Here is a 23,058-nt window from a genome sequence, read left to right as displayed (position 1 = left end):
ATCTGCTGCCAGCCCACCCACATGCTGGTCCAGAGAACCAGTACCCAGCCCAGTCGGGGATCCACAGTCAGAACCTTGCCATTTCCAGCCTGACTCTTAGGAAATGTGCCTCTGGGCAGGTCATCCGGCAACCTGGACCCTGAGCCCATTTGCTAAGGTCTGATGTCTCGGTCATGCTGGTCCTGTTAATCAAGATGATGAACATCACCTGCCACTTCCTGAGTGTCCTGATCTGTGGGTACCATCCTGTGGCCTGCCTAATCTCCTTTAATTTCTTGCCATCCATGTGAGGTAGGGGTGAGCCTGTCACAGTACGGACACCTAGGCCTGTGGTGGAGGAGGGTGACTGAGGCAGACTTTCCTACTCCTCACCATCCCTATACTGCCTTGCTCTGCGGGCTGTGCTTCAGACACACCTGGTCCCTGTCCTGGGTCTGAGTGGTGCACCTCTCACCAGACCCTGCCCTAGGGACATGGGCACTGAGGTGGGGGCAGTGTGGGGGTGTTTGTGCTACTTGAGCTGCCTGCTCAGGTTGCACTGCTGGGCAGCAGGGGACTCTGTAGTCCTGAGAGGCCAGCTCAACCTCGCCTGGCAGTTCAGAGCAACTGGACACTGACCTTGGCTGCAGGTGGCAGGGCTAGTTCCCTTGGAGGCTTTGCTGGGTGGGTTTTTCAATTGTTTATGGAATAGTAAAATTTCACAAATTCTAAGCTCTGGAAACCACCCACACCTGGAGCGCTTTAAAAGTTGTTCCAGGCTGCCTGTCAGGAGCTTGTTGATTGAGGGTCCTGTACTGATGCACAGTGAAGTCTTGTGACTTTATGGAACTCACTCAAAGGGCCTCAGGGCCTCTCAGATGGGTGAACATCACTTGTGACTGAGACTCAAGCTTCTTCCGGGGTGCAGGGCAGCTTGCAAATGAGGCTTCACATCTCCAGTGGTGTTCAGTTGTCATAAAGAAACAGAGGGTGGCTGAGGTGCCTGTGGGGACACTCCCTACTGCTGCAGGGATCTGATTGGGTAGCCAGATCCTCAGTCAAGGGATGAGATGTGTGTACCCCCCCAGTATCATGGTCTGAGCGGTGGACTCCGGGCAGCAGGTGGAAGAATGCCACTGATGGGGGGTTCAGGGGTCCTGTAGGTGTGGGGCTGCTGCCCCCTCCCACTCTCTGCCTCTGCTCCAGCTGACCCATCTCATTTCTTCTTTTGTTTCCAGTCTTCCCTTCCTTCCTTCTTTCTGTTCTCAGATCTGTCTGATTGCTCTGCTCTTCCCACCCCATCTTTCACCCCAAGCTCCTCTTTGCTGTAATCTGGAATTAGCAGGCTTTTTTGTTGGCTTGTGCCCAGCAGTGTGCCCTTGGGGCCTGTGTGAGAGTGCAGGGCACAGGGTGCATGTTCACAGATGAGTAGGGCCGGGCTCCAGGCCTGGCCGCCATGGGGAATTCGGTTCCCCTCTTCTAGTGCTCCCCTCAGCCTTAGTCAGCTCTAATGCGGGCAAAAACATTTCAGTAAAACAAACTGGAAATGTCGAGCTGGGAGAATCCCAGGAGCCCGTCTCTGGTGAGGTTGGTGCCGTTCTGCACGGATTTTATTTATTCCATTTATAAAGCAGCTGCAGAAGTTGGTAGCAGATGTCATGAGTCCTCTGTCGATGGAGCTATAAATATAAGTTTGTGACACCTTCATTCCACTCATCGGCCTGATCTGCGTTTCCAGTTTATTTAATTAAAACAGATTACAGTGCTTCTGGCTTCGGCGTGGTGTGTGGAAATATCCCAATTTTAGATTGCAGGGATCTGGAGTAATTTCTGATGTCCAGCTTAGGAAAAACAGACATTCCATCTCTTCCTTTCCTTCCCATTACTTCTGTGGGGCTCAGACGGCACTGCCCTTGCGAAGTGCTTTCCTTTCTCCTGAGTGTGTTTATTGACTGCTCTGCCATGTGAAGAACTTGAGAAGATTGCACCGTGAGAGCAGGGAGGCAGCATGATGGGAAACCTGGAAGCATTAAGAGGGTGAGCCCGGAAAATAACACCTGAACTCTGGGCTGAGGGCGGCCTCTGTTGGATCACACCTGTGAACTTGGGGTGGAAGGGCTGGTCCTCAGCATGTAGCGGAAGGCTCCCGCGCCTGCTGTGATAGAGGCCCGTGCCAGGAGGTGAGGCCTGTGGAAGCAGGCAGTCTTCTCACAGTGGCTAGTCCTGCCCCACAGGTGGAGGGTGATTCTCCACACCACCTTTCAGCAAGGACACCTGTCTGCTGTGTGTTGGACTGCCAAGTTGTCACGTACATTCTTTTCAATTCTCAAAACAGCCCCATGATGTGGGGATGGTATGCCCATCTTATAGATGGAACAAATAAGGTTCTGCAGGCTCAGCTCATCAGAACTTGTGGAAATTGCCATTTTTTGAAGATGACATTGTTGATAGGAAGAAACATTAGAATTTGAACTCTGGTTGTGCGGCTTTAAATTCAGTCTTTCCGGCAGCAGCTCTCAGACTTGAGCCTGCATCAGCATCCCTACTGGGCTTGCCAGAACATGAGGCTCTCCCTCAGCATCTCTGATTCAGTTCATGTGGACTGGGGCCTGCGACCCTGAGCTTCTGACAAATGCCTGGTAATGTGGGGAGCCAACCCAGGCCCACACCTGGGACCCAGTGCCCTGCAGAATCACTAACAGTGAGCCGAATGCGCTAGGACATTCCAGGGCAGGGGTCACGTCCTCCACCTCAGCAAAGCCCACTCCTGCCCACTAAGCTTCCAAACTGGCAGCCTGCACCCTATCCAGGCTCTACAGAGTGCACACCTGGCCATGCAGCTGCCTGCTTGTGGGTCAGCTTGCTCTGCAGCCAGTAGAAGCTGTCCTCCAGCCACTGCACCCATGGTCACACCCCCAAGGCCACTGCCTGGCAGAGAAGGTATTCAGCCTCCATTGAGACCTCATTCTGTGGCCCAGAAGACTTCTCAGGACTGCTGGCTTGTCACGCATTGTCATAGGTCTGTGTAAGCTAGCCTCGGAAAGTGGGTAGCCTGTGGCTTGGGTCTCATCAAGCCCCTCCCGTGTTAACTGTGACCTTGAGGGGGATCTGCCCACTTGGGCTACAGACTCCTCTTTGGGCTTCCTCTGCTTTCAGATCCTCCCAGGCAGCCATCTCGTGATTGGGCAGAAGCTATTGCCAGCCCCCATCAGGGCTTTGTGCTGTCCTGTCCTGGCTTGCGTCCTCCTGCAAGTTTTCTTGCCACGTCCTGGGCTTGCTGTGTGCTGGCAGGGGTGCGAGATCATCAGGAGCCACTTCACACTTGAGGATAAAAATAGCCCTGTTGAGGTCTTGGCACAGCATCCACGTGTCACAAATGATGTGTGTGTCTAGGGCTCGTGTCCGAGCACACGCAGCATCCCATCTAGGGCCCTGCTGGCCACGTGTGTTTCTGTGGGGGATGCTGTACTGGCAATGTGCCACCTTTACCACTTGGTCCCTAGAGACAACCCCTTCACACTGAGACCAGCCCAGTCACATTGACCCTGTGATTGGGGACAATGTGGCCTGGGCCCAGGTCTCTTTCCCCTCAGTAGGCACCTCTCACCCCCATTGTCCACCTTTCCAGAGACTAAACAGGCTGCTGTAGGGACTCCAGCACCTACTCTGGAGCCCTATCCTCCCCCTAGTTGCAGCTTTAACGATAGGTCTAGCTTTCTTCACGGTGGTGACATCTTGGGCAGAGCAGGAGCTTTCTCAGCATGAGTGGAATGGACATAACAGATGACCAACACCAGGCCACTGGCTCAGGTGTGCAGGTCAGCTGTGTGTGGCACTTGGGAAACAGCTGGTTGGGAAGATACCTTGGTGGAGTTTTTCTGCTTAGAAGGCAGCCTGGTTCTAGAAGGAAGTTTTAAGGAGAAGGCAGCAGCAGATGGGCTGTGTGGCCAGCTCTGTTTCCCAAGGTCACTGCAGAGGTAGCAGGAAGAAGCCACACTGACGCCCCCACAAGAGCATGGAGGAGATAGTGTGGCAGCTGAATCTGCTCCCATTGTCTCTGTTGTCGCCCGACTGCATTGGGAGCAGCCTTTGCCAGAGTCTCTGCTCATGACCAGAAGGAGCCTCACCCTATCTGTCCTCTCCTGACAACTGCTGCTGTTTGTCCAAGATGAGGGGGTCCTTATTGCAGAGACCCTACAGGGCTGTTGGGGTGATGGTCTTGAACCTGTTGCTCAGGTCTCAGGTCAACAAGGTCTGGAACCTCAGAAGGAATCCACTGTCCAGATGTGGAGGTGGTAACTAACAGGGCCAGGATGGGCCCAGGTGTCCTTCCCCCAAGTAGGCACCTCGAGCCTGCTGCTTGCCCATGCCACACACTCAGGAGGCCTCTTTGCCAGAGCTGCTTGACTGAGCCATGAGATGTGACATGCCCCCAGTGGTCATCATGTATGTATATGGCATGCACACAGGTGTTTTGTTCTGGTTGTCTGTCCTACAAGGTATGGCTGTCTGGAGTTGGCAGGGATCAGTGGAACAGGTCTGTTAATTGGGGGAGCTCCCTGGGTGTCTGCTGGTGCCGGCGCTTGAGCAGGCACTGGTGGAGTCCCAGCGCCGCCCTGTTGTCTCTCAGATGCAGACGCTACAGTCAGAGAAGGCAGCTGCTGCTCACCATTCTTCAGTGGCCAGTGGACAGAGGTAGGGGTGGCCAAAGCCTGTGTCATCGTTTCTGTGAATATGTATCTAGGGGTGGAATGACTGACTTATAGGTGGTGCAGATTTGAACTTTAAGGGAATACCAAATTGTCTTCCCAAGTACTTACATCCCCCGTCCACACAGACTAGACTCTGTCAATTTATGTCCTTTCCATTCCGGGTGTTGCAACTAGGAGTTCTTAATTTTTGCAGTTTTTTGTGTTTCATCTCATTGTTGGTCCTGATTTGCATTTTCCTCATTACCGCCCATGTTAATTACCTTCCTGTGTGTGTGCGGACGTATGTTTCCTGTTCTGGGAAGTCTGCATCTTGCCCACTTTTCTGTCGTGTAGCTTATGTTTTCTTACTGCTTTGTAGGTGTTTGGAGTGTGGTGGGGGCGTCAGCATCTGCTCTGCTTCCCTCGCCCAGGATTCAGTGGCGTCTTCCTCTGGGCAGAGTGGAAGGTTGTGCATCCGAGAGCAAGCCCAGGGTTTTGGCCCTGCAACTCACCTGCCCTGGTCACTGACCAGTGGTCAGGCTTGGGGTGGGACTTGTTTCTAGGCTTCAGTATTTCCTTCTTTCTCAGGATTGTGAAGAGATGACTAATGGCAGTCAGGAGTCACCGTGCTGGGAGCTTTCACAGGTGCTTGGCTGCCCTCTGTGTCAGCAGGTGCCTCTGGCTGAGGGATCCTGGAAGAGGACGTCCAGTTGGTGCTGCCCCTGAAGGGGACTTCCCAGGAGTCCAGTTGAAGGGGTGGTTCCTCTAGTGTCTTGCAGAGCTCCCAGCAGAAGCAGTCTGTGCCTCTCTGGGCTGGGCTTTCTCCCTGGCTCTGTGAAGATGACCATATTCTCTGCTAATATGTTCATATGTGGTTGACTCACTTTGTGGGGGATTTAGAGATGGAGCCCTTATGGTCGCATCAGGGCAGGGGATGTTCCCTTACCAGCAGTCTAGACAGAGCCTATGGAGTAAGTGTGATCTTACTCAGATCTGATGACATGGCCAGTGAGGAAGCCATGTGTGTTTCTGGAGGCCAACCATGCCTATGGGGCTGGGTCCCTATGCTGCTGCTCTGGAGTTGGTCTGTGCATCTTCCCAGGCAGCCTTGGGAGCTGCTGCTGGGTCTCACATAGCCAACTCCATGTTGCTGGATTGTTCTAGCAGGTTCCAGGCAGCCTCAAGGATGCTGCTCTTAGATGGAATCTGAGCTGGTGACATCAGCCCCATGGCTGTGGCAGACGTGGTGCTTTGGTGCTCATAGGCTCTTGGGCAGGAGGAGGCTGCCAATGCTCAGGCCCAGCACAGTCACCCTTGGCTTACATGGTCAGGACCTCCTGTGCTTCTTTGCCTGCCCTTTCTAGGTCCCACTTAGAGCTGGCTGTGTCAGAGCTTCAGGTTTGTGTGGCATATGGCCCGTCAGCACAGCCACCTCAGTCAGCTCCTCTAGAACGTGCACCTTCCAGGGGGAGGTGGATGCTTTCCTCCATCAATGTGGGCACATTCCATCCCAAGTGCCTCCTGTCTCCACCCATAATCAAGCAGCAGAGTTTGGGACAGACTTTGGGTTGTAATGTTACTGGACTGTCCAATCAGTTCCCTTCACCAAACAGGGACCCTATCCTGTCTGGAACCCTAACCTGTCTCGCAACTAACCTTGGCTGACCTGGTCTTTTGCCTGCTGCCCAGCTCCTGGCCCTTCAGTGGAAGGAGAGTCTGCAATGGAGGTGCGGGGAGGGTGCCTTCCCGCCTCTGACCCTCTTGGTCTTGTCTTGCAGGCTCAGTTGACGCAGGCCCTGGAGGAACTGGGAGGCCAGAAGCAGAGAGCTGACATGGTGAGTCCTGAAATGGTGCCCAGGTGTCACCGTGTAGCAGAGGGCAGCCCACAGTTTACTGCCTCAAGTCCTGGGTCTCCTGTCCCCTTCCTATCAGGAATGAGTCCTTCCCTGTTGTTGGACATGGTGTGGAGAATGGAAGGGTCATGTGATAGAAAGCGAGTCCCAGTTCTGCCAGTAACAAACTGCAGGACTGCGTGGGTGTCCTCCACTGCCCCACGTGTGCAGCAGGGGCTGAAGGGTTGCGATGCCAGAGGTGCTCAGGTGAGCTATGAGGGACTGCATTGGGGGCTGGGCCCCAGCTGGCCCTAGCAACACAGGTGGGGTTGGCCTCTGGGAGGTCTGGTTGAGTTTCTGGCTGGGCGGAAGCACAGATGTGGGACTGAGCAGGGCTGGAAATGTGAGTCTTGGTGCATTCGTTGTCCACTCAGCAAGTACTGAAGGACAGTCTTGTCCTCTTTGGGGATGCAGCAGGGAGCAGCACAGGCTTCTGCCCTCCTGGCTCACATTGGAGGGTTCCAACTGTGAATTCATAGAGAATAAACAGCAAGATATGAGCTGCTAGCCAAGACAGGACTGCAGGGAAAGGAAGGGGGGCTGGGGGCTAAGAGGCAAGGGATGAGGATGGTGGGAGGGTGATTGTAGAGGCCATGGCAAGCAGGGACTGGCTTCGGCCGTAGGAAAAATGGCCCACGTTCTGTGGAGAACTTGAGGACCTGCGACCAGATCTCAGTGGAGTCCTGTGCTCTGGGTGGTGTTTCTGTCCTGGAGCAAGTGTGAAGATGGAGAGAAGACATGAACTGAGCCTGTTTTAGGGTATTCCTCCTTCCTGGCATCTGATCTGGGCAGCAGCTGTGAGCCAGGGCTCCAGGGAGGGCACTTCTGTTTCAAGTCCTGGAGAAGGAAGTGTTTCCAGGGAAAGAGGCTGCTTCTCAGACCCTGCCGGCGAAGCTGTGAGAGGAGCAGGGTGCCTTTGACTCTGGAGCCGGCCTTCCCTCGGAGGTCCATCCAGGGCAGGCAGAGCTGATTTTCTGGATGTGAATGTGGACAGCAGCATGCCGGTGATAGCCCTGAGGACCCAGGAGATCAACTGTAGAGGGACAACAAGGGGACCTGGGAGGACTCCCTGCCCCATGGATGGTGAGATAGCACACTGCTGTGTGCTGGGCTGGGGTGCAGGCTGTAGGACTACCACGTGTGGGCGCCAGTAAGGAGGCAGGTGGCCGGCACCAGCACAGCGTGGCCTCTGGAGCCTTGTTCTTACGACCTCTTCTGCAGCCCCCTCCACCCTCTCTGGCTGCTGGTGCCCCATGGTTCACAGTCTGCAGCATCCTCCCCACTCTGGCTGCCAGTGACCCACACCCCGCAGTTTGCAGTCTCCTTCCTGCTGTCGCTTCTGGTACACCAGGTTTCAGCACCATGGTGGGCAGCTCCACCCCCTCTTCTCTAGCCTGTGGACATTCCACACTTTGTCCTCAGTAACTGGTCCTCCAGGCAGTTCAGCAAGGGCCTGTTTCCTGTTGACTTTGGGGAAGCCAGGGTTGAGGTGGGGGTGGGTGTTCTTTGAGGACTGTGCATCCATTTGCTGAGCCCCAGGGAGACCCTGATGTTCTGTGTGTCAACATGCATGGTTTCCTTGGTGTTGACCTGAATTGAAATGAGCCCCAGGGCCTTGTTTTCATAATGTACACGAGGCCAAGAGGAATTAGAAATGAGTTGTGCTAAGCACATGCCAGGCCTGTGACTTTATGACTAAGCAACTGGCTGGTCGCCAATTGCTGCCCTTGAATTTGGATCCCCAGCTTTTCCTCAGGAGCAGGGGTGCCTTGACCCTGACCCCTGCCCTCCCCTGTCTCCATGTGGCTTTGGAGAAACTACTAACCTTGGGCCTCTTCTCAGGAGTTGAGAAGGCAGAAGCTGGTCTTGGGCCCTCAGGCCAGGATGGTCATGGGCAGCCCGTGTGGCCCTGGCCTCACAGGGGCCCTGTATCCTGTCTGGGGCTGTGGGGTGCACTTGGTGGGAAGAGCTGCTGGCTCAGCACTTCTCATCTCTGCCTGCAGGTTTCTGTTCCTTTCTTCAAATTCCTGGGAAGCCAGGTGCACTGGTGTACATCTGTAATTCCAGCTTCTCAGGAGACTGAGGCAGGAGGATCACAAATTCAAGGCCAGCTTCAGCAGCTGAGTGAGACCTTGTCTCAAAAAGGGCTAGGAATGCCACTCAGTGATAGAGCACCCCTGGCTTCTATCCCCTGCCAAATCTTGGGAGCTATGAGTTGCTGATACCTGGTTCTCTACAGTGCTGGACTGAGGATTTGGGGGACTGGGAAGAGAAGTGATTTTACCTTCATGCAGGGGTCCACCCAGAGGTTGCTGGGGCCTTAGGGACAGGGCCCAGCAGAAGCTTTGGATAAAATGTAGTTGCTTCCACCCTGCAGAGTTGGTCAGGTGCTGCAGGCTCATCCCTGGGCATGTCCCTGCATATCCCTCTGACGCCATGGACAGGGTACTGGTTCCTTGTGTGGGTTTCCTTCAGGCTTATGTTGGGGGCAGGTGTCTATCTCTGCCTCTCATTGCCCAATCTTTAGCCTATTTCTTCTTGTTTATTTCACTTCTCTCTTCTCCTTTCCAGTTAAAAGGAAAATAAGACATGGCAGTGCCTGGGGGCCAGGGGTACAGAAGGCAGCTCTTACCTGGTTGACTGTGAGCTTCTGTCCTTCCCACCAGCACACCCAGGGCCAAGGGATGTCTGCTGCTAAGTAAGCCCTCATGCTGCCCTTGTGAGGCTGTGGCGGGGAGTGGGGACCCAGGACCTGGGTTCAGATCCTGACTCTGCCACTGTTTCCTGTGGGCTTTGTGACTGGCCTCAGGCTCCTGTCCAGCAGGGACCTTCTGTCCTCACTGAGCCTATGTAGGGGGTTTCCCCCTTGGCCATAGACCCCAGGCTAGGCAGCACCATCCCATGGAGCACAGTTTCCCATGGGAACTTGCTTTATCTGTGCCAGCTATCATGGGAGGCTCTGGTCTTGAGTGTTATTATGGCTAGTCCAACTGCAATTCAAATTGATTTTTCAGTTTTAATTACTTTTAAGTAGCCACATGTAGCAGGTGGCCACCATATTGCCCAGGCCGCCTGGGTGATCCATGCAGAGGTTGTGCTATGTACTTCTTCCTCCGGGCCCATCTTGGTGAGGCTGTGTGAGATGCTGTCTCCACCCTCCTGCTTCCTGCACTCCAGGTCCATTTGCCTCTGGCTTGCTCTGCTCCTTTTGTGGATTTAAGCTTGTGTTCTCAGTCTTGTCCTTTTGTTCTGACTCGTGGTCCCTTCTGTACTGGCTCCCGGGGGATGAGGTTGACATGTCTGGCTGGCTCTGGTCCCTCCTGCTTTGTGCAGTGCCCTTCAGAGGAGGCTCTAGGGAGAGATGTGCCAAGCAAAGGACCATGGGAACCACAGTGGGACTGGGGGCCAGAGCTGTTGACCTCAAGTCCCCCCACCATCCTGCTTGCCTTAGGTTTACAGCCACAGCCAAATCCCCTCTCTCTGGGTCTCACTTCCTTGGCTAAACCAGAGCCATTCTTTCCTGGGATTATAAGTAAAATGCATACCAAAATGCTGCTGCCAAACCCACCAGACCAGATCTTCATCCAGAGACAGGCATGGATAAAGGCAGCCAGAGTTCACTGTGGGACCACAAGGGCTGGGACCACCAGCTCTGCCCCTGAGGTCCCCACACCCTATGGCAGAGATGGCCTTTGGGGTGCTATCTGGCACCTTGGGCCCTCAACAGTGGGGTCAGGTGGCCTGTCTGGAGAACTCCTCACACAAGGTGTCCCAGGCTGCAGGGGTTGCATCCCCACCTCCTGTCTGCAGCTCCTCTCAGTGCGCCTGCCAGGAGAAAAAGGAGAACTTTAAACATCCCTAGCTAATTGCAGATGACAAGACAAAGGCAGTTTGACTTCCCATTATTAACCAGCAAACCATGCTAATTAGTGAACATAAGTACAGTTCATGCTTTTTTCTTTAAGTGCAATTAATATCACAAGGAAAGAAGTCCCAGGCCACAGTCCCGTCACTAACACACCTCGTACTAATTAGACATGGCTAGCAGTGGCTGAAGAGATGAGAGTTTTGACTGCAAGTATAAAAAGTTCTCAAATATTTTATGTACTTGAGAGAGTGAGAATTGAGAGTTTGTTTTCTGGTTTAAAAGGCACGACACCCCTCATAGTTTGATGTAAATAAGCAACTGTTTCCCTCAGTTCCCATTTTCCCCCAATGGGGTTCTTCCTTGGCCCCTGCTTCTCGCTTCCTGGGGAGCCCTGCGTGGGTCAGTCTGTCCCAAGAAAGTCCCGTGGCTGTGGCAGAGCCAGGGCTCAGCCAGACCTCCCCTGCCACCCTCTTCCTTCCCCTCCACGATGGGCAGCGTCACAGTCACCATCGTGTATGGAGGCTGCTTGCCCTGGGTGGCGAGTTCTCTACAGAGGGTCCTGCATCTGGAACCCCAACCGGGCAGCCCTGTGCCTGTGTAAAGGACCTGGACTTTGAGGCCCTGGTGTGTAGGAGTGTGCAGTCTCTGGAGTCCACTTGGTCTCTTGGAGCCTCAGGCTTCTTGCTGTGGGCTGCATGCAAGGAAGGGCTGGGCCCACCCCAGGTGGCCTTGCTGGCGCTCTGTCCTTGGTGCTGATGCCAAGCTGGGTCATGGAGCAGAAGCAAGCTGGTTCTTCAGTGCTAGTCACTGTTATCTGCCCATCACGAGTCTGCTCTTGCTGCCTTTAGCTTGGCCCCTGCTGTCCAGCAAGCGACTGTGAGCCCTTCCTGATAGGGAGACTACAGAGCCAGTTACTCTGTGCACTGGTCCTACCATGTGACTGGGCACCAGCCTGGAGGAAATTGATGTGGGGCAGACTTGGGAGGAGAACTGCCTACAGGGACAGAGGGGTGACTCTGAAGGCTAGGGACTGTCCCCTGGTATGGGCAGCCTGTTCACTTTATGCCACACAAAGTGTGTCCCAAGCAGGTCTGGGGAAAGGTCTGAAGTCTGAGTCCCTGGCCTTTTTCCACTGGCCTCCCTCCCACCCTTGTTGTGGCAGACTTCACACCCCGGAGCCTTTCACATCCACATAGGCGTAGCCTCCCTGCTGTGTGACAGGCACTTTGCTTCCTTAACTTTTGCTGCCTCATTCCCAACTTGGAGGGAGAAAAGATGGTTCCTTGTAAGTCTGGCAAGCCTCGTGTGTGTGTTTCAAAAGACTTAGGCCTCTTAGTGCAGCGTTGCTGGGGGAGACCATAGCCTGGTCCTCAGTGGGCCCCATGGAGCTGGTGCAGGGCTCTCTTCCTGTGCCTGTTACACCTGACTTCTGCCTTATTCCCAGGGCACGTGACGAGGCTCCTCCATTCGAGGGAGGACTCTTGGAAACCAAGGCGGGCAACAGATCTAATTTAGGCACCTCTTGCATTCAGGCTAAAACTTACCTAATTTATTCGTTACCAAATGCCTCTTCTGTATCTCATTCTGAAGGTTCAGGGAGGCTGTGACTGTGTCTCAGGACTCTCTCCCTGCTATAACAAAAATGCCACACATTGGGTGGCTCAAAGAAATGTATGGCTGGCAGCTCTGAAGGCTGAATATCCAAGGTTTAGTGTCTGGTAAAGCTCCTCTCTGCTTCTCGCTGTTGCTTAGTGTGTTGCGAGGGGTGATCAAACCCTCGGGCCCCTTCCTTGAGGGCACGGGTCACACTTCAGGACCTTATCACCTCCCAGAAATCCCTCCTGAGACTACCACCCAGGGTGAGATCTTAGCATGTGGGTTGGGAATCGGATGAGCAGCCTGGCATGTTCCCATCTCATCCTGGGTGTGGCCACCCTGTGTCTTCTCCTACTCCTTGGCACCTGGCAAGGGCGTACCCATACACTGTCCCCAACTCCTTGTCAGCTCTGAGCAGCCCTCTTCTCACGCTTCATGTGACTCCCGGGCTGTCCCTTCTCTTGGAATGTGCTGAGTCGTGCAGAGCCCAGTTGTCCCCTCAGGTGAAGATGCACTTTGCCATCCCTTTTTTCTTCATGCAGACACGCTCTTTTCATGCTGCCTTTGTGGGACAGGTGATTGTCATCACCACCATCAACTGTCACATATTTCTAGGCCTGGTGACCTTAACATACCCAGTGTTTGCTGCTGCGCATTTTGTTCCAAGCACACGTTCAATGCTTTGTGCGGCTTGTTTCACGATGACCTCCCAACAAACCTGTGAGCTGGTCAAATTGTGGTTTCAGTTATTCTGAGGAGGGAAGAGCCTCAGTGAGGACTGTGACATGCCCATGTTTACGTAGCTGAGGCTCAGTCCAGGTGACTTCCTGTACACAGCCACGCGATACCACCTGCAAGTGTCCTGTGAAGTCCACAGAAATGGGGGATCTAGGGATCTTGGCCTCCAGCACTGGTCAGGGCCAGGCAGGCAACTGACCATTTGAAGTGTTTACTGACTGACTAGATGTGGACATTTAGGAGCAGGCTGTCTATGCTCCTCTGTCCCTTCCCATCTGGTCAGCAAAGATCCAAGATGCTATCACCTTTCAAGGGTCATCTGCACTTTAGAAACAGTAGCCTGAAAGTTGATGCCCTAACCCAGAAAATAAATTTCCAGTGGCTTAATTTCTGGCCCCTAGCCATAAAAGATAGGTGGATCCCCACTCACCTCCAAAAAAGCAGAAGAAAAGTCCCAATGTGGAAGGAACACTATAGCCTGTTTTTGTCTGTGCTCCCAGGACACAGGTTCTGAGTTGGCAGAGCCCTGTGCCATGTGTGGTGTCTGATTCTGAGAGACTTTTCTGTGGTTTTCTTTTGCAGAATTGCCCTAGGCACCCTCATGTTTTCTCTTTCAAGTAAACTTCAGAGTCAGCTTCCAAAGTTGTGCAGAAACTCTGCTGGAATTGTGTGGCCCATGGACTGATGTGGGAACATGCAGTCTTTGTAGTATGGACGCCCCATGTTGCCTGTTCCCCATGTTGTCCTCCCTGTCCTTCCCTCCAATTAGAGAGTCTTGCCCCTCTGTTCGGTGTATGCCTGGTGTGTGTCCCTTGGCAGATGCACTACGAGGTGTTTGTAGTTTGTTGCTGGCAGGTTGCTTGTTTACAGCCCCTATTTGAACTCAGGGGAGGGAGAGGAGGAGAAGGTGTGTGCTTTAGATTTGAAGCAGAAAGAACCCCTATGGATTCTACCCCACAGAACGTAAAAAGATTTAGTCTGTAATCACAAAAAGAAGACTTGGTTAATTTATCTTTAAAAACGATGGGAGTAACTCCACATAGGGGAGGGTCTTGCCCTCACCTGGTTCTAGGTACACAGTGCTTTGTGATTTGTAAACTTTTTGCATCTCTGTGGTGGCTCTCTCTGCTCAGCTCTTTTCCAACTATTAGTTTCATGCTGTGTCAGCCTTCAGCACTTCTGTCTCTGCTGTGCTGCTCAAACCCATAGGCCCCTTACTCGCTGTCCTGAGCTCCCTCATGGGGCAGGGCGTCCAGCAGAGAGGGCAGGCATGGCCCCTGCCTGCCGCAGGAGTTTGGAGAAGCTCCCTTTCTCTGAAGAGCCTACCCTACCAGCTCTTCCAGAGTTGTTTGCCTTCCTGGCCAAGCCCTGCCAGCAGCTCCTCCTGGGTATGTCTCACCCTCCATGCTACTCTGCAGTCTTGGTGTTGCTCTGATCCTCACACATGTGGGCTTTCCCTCCCACCAGGGCGCATGGGGCCATGTGTTTGCCTGTGTTGGCTGCCCCTCAGTTCCAGAGAGCCCCTGCCAGGGTAACCTGCACATGCAAGGTCTTGCAAGGACAGGGAGCCTCCAGATTGGGGCAGCTGTATGATGGGGAGGGCCCTTTCCATAGGGGACCTTCCTGTTCGGTTGCTGCTTCTAAGCAGGTTTCATTATCCTGTATCCAGCAGGCACAAAGTTATCTGCAGACCCTCACATCTCACCTTCTCTTCTGGGGAGGAGGCACCTCATTGATTCTGGTCAAGTTTCAGAGCCAGTGGAAGTATGTGGGCACAGTCATGGCTCACCAGGCCCTGGTGCCATCTTCCTGCAAGGGAAGTTGGGCTGGGGTTGCTCCCCAACTAGAACAGGGTTTAGGGTGGCAGGATCCCCCTTAATGTGGGTCGGCACTCCTCCATGCACTCAGGTAGCAGGAACTGCCTGCACTGCTTCTAGATAAGCACTGCTTTTGACTTCCATGAGGCTTTGGGGCTAAGGGCACAGTTTTATATCTCAAATGCTGGATTCCCCACATCATGGGCCACCCTGCCTTCTCCTACTCTAGAGTGAAGGCACAGTTGACTCAGCTGTCAGTGGCCATGTAGCTACCCTGGACCTTCCAGCCCTGACATATAGCTCAGCTCATCCCTTTGGAGGTCCATCACTCTGCTTTGCAGTGGTCTCCTCCTTAGGGTGGTTACTGAGGACCACTTCAGAGTGATGAACTGGCTGTCCAGGGTGCAAACTTCTGGACTGCACACTCCAGCTGGGCTTCTTTTTCTGAGGAGCAGTTGTTTCCCAGCTCAGGTGACTGGCTGTGCTTAGCAGGTGGTGACTGGGTGAGCTGTCACTGGCTGTACAACCTCTGTATCCCATGCCTTCCTCCAGGCTGGAGTGGAAATGTGAGAGAGGGCTTAACTTAATGTCCCTCCCTCCACCAAGAAGCAGCAGCCACTTTAGAGACCCTCCTGGGTGCTGATGTGTTGAAAATAGAGCAGAATGGTGGCCTTTGGGCAGGGTTCCCATCCTGATCTCAGAATCACCTCTTGGAGACAGCAACCATTTCTTCCCAGATTGTATGCTAGAGAGCCAGTTATGGCCCCAGAACCTTCTAAGACCCTGCACTCAGCGTCATCAGCACTCCCAGAGGTGTTTATCACAGATGAAGACCCACGTATGTCGAGTGAATGAATGATGAGACTGCGTGGGTGTGTGCACATGGAAAAGCGTGCTGTCTCTGGTTCCCAGCAGTGGTCATGTTAATTAGAATTGCTGTCGGGTGTTGGGGGAGCAAGTTACCCAGCTTTTCCTCTGGTTATTACTTTGTGGAATTAGGTAAAACCTCCGGGATCAAACCATGCATCCTCTCAAATTAAACTAAAATACAGTCTCTATTTAAAGATTTTGCCATGCTGGGTAGGCGACCATGAGCACTATTAGCATTAAAGTTCCATGAAGCTTTGGGGCTCAGGGCACAGCTGGCAGGCCAGGTCTGCACAGAGAGTAGGTGCCTATGGACAGAAGTACAGGACAGGTTTCAGGGTGCTGGGCTATATTGACCCAGGGAGGCTGCAGAGCTCTGTGCCTGGTGTGGGCAGCTCTTACAGGAGACTGTGCCCATGTTTTAGTCAGCTTTTTTGCTGCTATGACTAAATGATCTGACCAGCACAACCATAAAGGAGAGTGTTTATTTGAGGGCTCACAGTTTCAGGAGTATTAGTCCGTAGAAGGCCAGCTCCATTCCTCAGGGCTCATGATGAGGTAGAACATCATGGTGGAAAAGTGTGACGGAGGGAAGCAGCTCACACAGTGAACAGGAAGCAGAGAGACTCCACTCTCCAGATACAAAATATAAACCCCATAGCCAGGCCCCCAGTGAACTACTCCCTCCAGCCACACCCCACCTGCCTCCAGTTACTACTTAGTTAAACCCATCAGGGATTAATTCACTGATTGGGTTACGACTCTCACAATCCAATCATTTCTCTTCTGAACCTTGCATTGTCTCACATGTGAGCTTTTGGGGGACACCTCACATCCAAGCCATAACAGCCCAGTTCTGCTGCAGTCTGGATTTCATGCCATCTGCTTGGAGAGCTCCATCTTGAAGTGTCAGGGGTTTCTTCTCTGGGTATCTGGACTATCCTGACCTTGGCCTTGCTCTCTGCTCATCTCTCAGAAAAACTGTGGCTATCCTGCCTGAAATCCAGTTGTTTTCATCTTATTCACTGCTCATCTCTCAGAAAAACTGTGGCTATCCTGCCTGAAATCCAGTTGTTTTCATCTTATTCACACTTACCTTCAAATTGTGTAAATGAGATTCAAAATTTGATTCTATAAGATCAACCCAATTGACAAGCTCTAGCCAGACCAATTGGTAAACAAAATGGGAATACAGAAATTACCATGTCAGGAATGAAAGAACTAACACTAACACTTGCTTTTTTTTTTTTTTTTTTTTTTTAATTTTCTTTTTAGATTAGAGCTACCCTAGTGGGTGTGAAATGGTATCTCATGGCTTTGATTTGCACCTCCCTCATGGTTAGTGATGCTGAACTTCTCTTCACGTGTTTATGTGGTCATTTATCTGTCTTGTCTATCTTTGGATAAGCATCTGTTCGAGTCTGTTGCCCTGACTCCCTGCTTTTTTTCTTTTTCTTTTCTTTTGGGTTTTGTTTGCTTGTTTGTTTGTTGGTCTATTTATTTGTACTGGAGATTGAATCCAGGGGCACTTTACCACTGAGTTACATCCTCAATCATTTATTTATTTATTTTTTGAGACAGAATCTTGCTAAGTTGCTGAGACTGGCCTCAAACTTGCAGTCCTACTGTCTCAACTCCCAAGTCACTGGGATTATAGGTATACGCCTCCATTGCCCATTTTTAAACTGGACTTTTTGTTGATGCATTGCAAGAGTTCTTTATGCATTCTGAATACTAAACCTTTATCAGAGATATGATTTTCAAATACCTGCCCCCTGCCTGTGTGCCTTTTTATTTTCTTGATAGTCCTTTGGTAGGCGGAAGGTTGTAATTTTTTTTTTTTTACATTTTAAATTTACATATTACTTATTTTACATATCAGTGACATGGTGATTTGCATCTAGATTTACAAATTAAATGTAATTTACATATTAACCCCTTTAATCCTACAACAGTCCTATGAGTAGAAACTTTTTTCTTGTATTATTTTTTTTCCATTTTTTTATTAAAAATCATAAATTTACATAGGGCAATGTTGTTTGATTCATTCTGTTATTTTTTCCCTTCCCCCCACCCCTCCCACCCCTCTTTTCCCTCTATACAGTCCTTCCTTCCTCCATTCTTACCACCCTCCTTATCCCTAACCCTAAACCTAACCCTAGCCCTAACGCTAACCCCTCCTACCCCCCCATTATATGTCCTCATCTGCTTATCAGCGAGATCATTCGTCCTTTAGTTTTTCGAGATTGGCTTATCTCACTTAGCATGATATCCTCCAATTTCATCCAGTTGCCTGCAAATGCCATAATTTTATCATTCTTCGTGGTGGAGTAGTAATATTCCATTGTATATATATATGCCACAGTTTCTTTCAACTGAAGGGCATCTAGGTTGGTTCCACACTCTGGCTATGGTGAATTGAGCAGCTATGAACATTGATGTGGCTGTATCTCTTTAGTATGTAATTTTGATGAAGTCTCTTTTCTCTCTCTCTCTCTCTCTCTCTCTTTTTTTTCTTTTCAGTGGCATATCTTAAGAAATCATTGCCAGGTCCAAGGTCAGGAGGATTCACTCCTTATGTTTCCTTCTAAGAGTTTTGCAATTTTAGCTTTTACATCTTGATTTTGATCCATTTTGAGTTAATTTTTTAATATGGTGTGAGGTAGGGGTCTACATTGATTCTTTTGCATGTGATGTTCAGTGATCTCAAAGCCATTTGTGAAGAGATTCTTCTTTCCCTGTTCAGTAATCTTGGCATCTTCGTTAAAAAGCAATTGAGCCAAGCACAGTGGTACACACCCGTAATCCCAGTAACTCAGGAGGCTGAGGCGGGAAGATCGCAAGTTCAAGGCCAACTTTGGCAACTTAGATTCTAAGCAACTTAGTTAGACCTTGTCTCAAAATAAAACACAAAAAGGCTGGGGATGTGTTTCAGTGGTTAAGTACCCCTGGGTTCAATTCCTGGTACCAAAACAAAACTAAAACAAGTGATTGATCACAGGTATTTGGGTTTGTTTTTGGACTCAGTTCTGTTCTGTTGATCTGTATGTATATCTTCCCTTATCTGTTGCCTGATTGTTTTAATCACTGTATCTTTGTAAGTTGGGGTGAATCTTTCAACTCTGTTTTTTCCTTCAAGTTTGTCTTGCCTATTGAGGGTTTCTTGCAGTTCCATATTCTGCAATTTTAGGATAAGTTTTTTCCTATTTCAAAAAAAAAAAAAATGTTGTCATTTGGGATTTTGACAGGGATTGCATTGAATCTGTCCATAACTTTGGGGAATCTTACTGTCTTAATGGTAATAGTGTTCTAACCTGTGAGCATGAACACACAATTTCTTTTAGCAATGTTTTATAGTTTATAGCAGTACAAGTCTTTCACCTTCTTACTTAAACATACTTGCATTTTATTCTCTTTGGTGGTATTATAAATGAAACTGTTTTATTAATTTCCTTTTTGATGTGTTCATTGCTAGTCCATAGATGTGCCCCTAATTTTTTATATTGATCTTGTATTTTACAGTTTTGTTGAATTCATTTATTAGTTCTAATATATTTAATTTTATGGTTTTCTACGTGTGAGATCATGTCATCTATAAATAGCTTTTACAGTTTGAATGCCTTTTATTTCTTTTTGCCAGTTAATCCTGACTGGCTTTCAGGACAGTGCTGCATAACAGTGGTAAAAGTGGACATCCTTGTCTTGAACCTGATCTCAAGGGAGAACTGTCAGGCAGTTTTTCCATCATTGAATATGGTGTTAGCTATGAGTTCTCATCTTTGTCCTTTATCGTATTACAGAAGTTCCTTTCTATTTCTACTCATTGAGTACTTTTAAAAATGCATTGGATTTTGTCACATGCCTTTTCTGCCCCTTTGTATGATCATGTGGGTGTTTTCCTTCACTCTGCTAATATGGAGTATCATATTAATTGATTTTCATTTATTGAACCACCCTTACATTCTTGGTGTCATTTGCACTTCATTATGGTGTGTTTTAATCAGCTTTTTTTTTTTTTTTTTGCTGCTGTGATTAAAAGAGCTGACAAGAACAATTTTAAGGAGGAAAAGTTTATTTGGGGGCTTACGGTTTCAGAGGTCTCAGACCATAGACAGCTGTCTCCATTCCTTGGGCCTTGAGGTGAGGCTGAAATCATGGCAGAAGAGTGTGGAAGAGGGAAAGTGGCTCACATGATGATCAGAAAGCAAAGAGAGACTCCACTTGCCAAATATAACGTATATACCCCAAAGGCATGCCCTCAATGCCCACCTCCTCCAGCTACACCCTACCTGCCTTCAGTTACCACTCAGTAATTCCCCATCAGGGGATTAACTCACTGATTGGATTAAAACTCTCAAAACCAAATAATTTCACCTCTGATTGTTCTTGTATTGTCTCACACATGAGCTTTTGGGGGGCAGTTAATATCTAAACCATAATGTGGTGTATGATCCTTTCAGTAAACTGATGAATCCAGTTTGCTGATATCTTGTTCAGGGTTTTTGCATCTATAGTCATCAAGGTTACTGGTTTTAATCTTTTTATGTGATATCTGGTTTTGGTATCAGGGTAATAGTGACCTCAGAGATTGAATTAAGGAGCATTCCCTTCTAATCTTTTTGTAAGAGTTTTTAGAAGAATTAGAGTTGGTCCTTATTTAAATATTTGGTGAATTTACCAATTAAAGCCATCTGGTCCTGTTATGAACCAGATACCACAGCTTATTTTTTGTGGGAAAGTTTAGATTACTGATTTAGTCTCTCTCTTACTGTAGAAATTTTGTTTATTTGTGGATCTTAGAAATTTGTCCATTCCATCTAGGTTTTCTAATAATTTTTTGGTGTAATTGTTTGTGGTGTTCCCCTATAATTTTGTTTTCTGTAAGTTTGGTAGTAATGACCCTTCATTTCTAATTTTAGTAACTTGATACTTTTTCTCAGTATCAAAGGTATACTAATTTTTAATTTTCACAGTTATCATTCACTACTCAGGGCTATAAAGATATTGTTCCATTGATATCTCACTTGCATTGTTTCCAACAACTCATCTGCTGTCATTCTTATTGTTGTCCCTTATGTAATGTCTATTTTTCTGACTGCTGTTAAGATTGTTTATCAACAGGCTTTTTTTTTTTTTTTTTTTTTTTTTTCTATATTGAGGACTGAATCCAGGGGTGCTCTACCATGAAACTACATCCCCACTCCTTTCTTTTTTAAGTTTTGAGACAGGGTCTTGCTAAGTTACTGAGGCTGACCTTGAACTGGCTTTAACCTTTTAAGTCACTGAGACTATAAGTGTTGCCACCGTACCTGGCTTTATCACTGGTCATAAGCAATATTATTATATATGATGTGTATCTTCATGTTTCTCATGCTTAGGCTTTTGGGGTTTCTTAGGTCTATGTGTTTGTTGTTAATATTTGGTAAGACCTCCAGAGGCCTTTTCAACTTCAACGATAATTTGTTTCTATTTTTAAGATTTTAATAATTCCTATTGCTGTGTCTTAAGTTCTCTGTGGTTTTGTTGTTGTTGTCCTTTAATAGATTTTTTTTTCCAGTGTGGGGGGAGAGGGTTTGCTGGGTATTGAACCCAGAATTGCTCTACCACTGAACTACATCCCCACTCCTTTTCACATTGTTATTTTATTGAGACATGGTCTCACTAAGTTGGTGAGACTGGCCTCAAACTTGGGATCCTCCTGACTCAACCTACCAAGTCTCTGGAATTACTGCACTTGACTAGTATCTAATTGTTCATTAAAATAATTTGTGGCTCAGTGATTCGAGTGCTTGCCTAGCATGTTGAGGCACTGGGTTCAATCCTCAGCACCTCTAAAAATAAATAAATAAATAAATAAATAAATAAATAAATAAATAAATAAATAAATAAATAACGAAGTTAAAATTTTTTAAAAAATCATTCATTTAATTTTTTAATTTCATCCATTGTAGTTTTCATCTCTGTAATTTGATCTTTTGTGTGTTTTTTTCTTCCATGTTTCTTTTGAATTTTTGAAAATATAGAATTTAGTTATAGTAGCCATTTTAAAGTCCCCCAATTCTAACTCCTGTGTTGGTTCTAAGCTTGTTTTGATTCATTTTTTATTTTCTATTTTTCTCCTTTGCCTTTTGACATTTTGTTTTGGTGCCAGGCATTATGAGTGCTATCTTGTTGGATGCTGGATATTTTGCATTCCTATAGGTTGTCCTTGAGTTTTGGGTAAGTGTTCAGCTCAGTTGCTTTGACATAGTCAAAACCTTCACAAAATTGGTGCATATGATGTGGTGGGCTTTTCTGGATAGTCCTCATGCCAGGGCCAGTGTCCCTCACTGCTCAGGACCCTGACTGACCCTTAGGGTTATGGGGTTTTTCCATCTGGCTCGTGGGATCTGTAGGATCCCTCGAGTCTTTCCGGACACACTTGTCGGCCACCAAGAGTTTCCTTTCCACATTTGTTGACCCACTTTCTGTTGAGTACTCAATGGGGACCCTGCTTCTTCCCCTGGCTGTGTCCCTGGCTACCTCAGCCTCCCTATGGTCCTGGCCATAGCCCCTTGACAAGGTCTGTGTGTGTCCTGGGAACACAGGTCAGGTGAATTGGCCTTGTTGCCTTCCTGGGGCTGGGCATTGGGTTTCTCCTACATATTGGAAAGCACTCAATCAAGACTGGCAGATCTTATCATGTGACAGTTTCTGGTTTGCCAAGGAAATTTCTATCTTGCTATAGGTATTTCATTGATATTTAGAGACCGCTGGTCTGAAGAAAAGGGATTTTTCGGTGCTGTCTCCTGTGCTGGAATCAGCCTCCAAACCCTGATCTCTGCATTCTCTGCGTGGTCCTCACATGCCCGACCACCATGAGGCCAGCGCTGCCCTTGTCTTCTCACCATGCCTGTTTGAGATGGGTCTGCAGTAGTGAGGCAAGGCTTGGGGTCTGGCTAGGGTGCTCCAGCCTCCTGTGTCCATCAGGCTTCACCTGTTCCCCGACAAAGTGAGGAGCTCTCTGGGATAGGGTCTCAGTGCTTGATAAGAACAGGTCCCTTTGGTCTTCTAATGTGCTTTTCCCACATCTTTAGGCTTTGGTTCCTCCCTGCCTTACCCACACTGCCACAGGGCACTCCTTTGCCTTCTGGAAAACTTGCTCTTTGCCCCTCCTCACTCCTTGCCAGCTCCGCCCATAGTGCTTGGGTTAGATAGCCTGCACGTCCCTGCTGCACCTGCCTTTCAGTTGCCACCTGGTTCCCTCCCTAGGCTTTAGAGGTTGGCCTGCCAGAGGACCCTGCCAGAGGTTGACAGGCTGAACCAGCTGAGGTGTTTCTCAGGACCCTTGGGTTCTTGGTAGCCCCCTGGAAACCTCAGATGGAGTGGGAGGTATAGGCCCCTGAGTGACTGTGTGTTTATAGCTAGGACCCGAGAGGGTGGGAACAGACTGTCATGGACAGTGAGGACAGTGTGGGCTTTACTCCTGAGTTTCTTTCTCCTTGGAATAGTCTAGTTGGAGTGGGAAAACTTCCAACATGTGATTCCTTGCCTTCTCTATGATTTCTTCCTTGTGTGTGACTTGGCCTGGCAGGGGACTCTTGGTCCTGTTGGCCCCACCATCCCTGTTG

The 23,058-nt window shown here is 49.3% G+C and overlaps 1 protein-coding gene across 1 annotated transcript in view; it reads left to right on the top strand.

Annotated features, from left to right (window-relative positions):
• The window catches only part of MAD1L1 (mitotic arrest deficient 1 like 1), a gene marked incomplete at its 5' end in the record, with an annotated part of 369,275 nt that overhangs the window by 180,347 nt on the left and 165,870 nt on the right, over positions 1-23,058 (top strand). The window contains one exon of the mRNA XM_079120677.1: positions 6,449-6,505. Coding sequence (XP_078976803.1) covers positions 6,449-6,505 — 57 coding nt within the window. The remainder of the gene's footprint in view (positions 1-6,448; positions 6,506-23,058) is intronic.

This window comes from Sciurus vulgaris (genome assembly GCF_902686455.1).
Source record: "Sciurus vulgaris genome assembly, chromosome: 18".
NCBI classification, from domain to species: domain Eukaryota; kingdom Metazoa; phylum Chordata; class Mammalia; order Rodentia; family Sciuridae; genus Sciurus; species Sciurus vulgaris.
The sequence above is the reverse complement of the archived record's forward strand: the minus strand, read 5'-3'. Positions and strand labels throughout refer to the sequence as shown.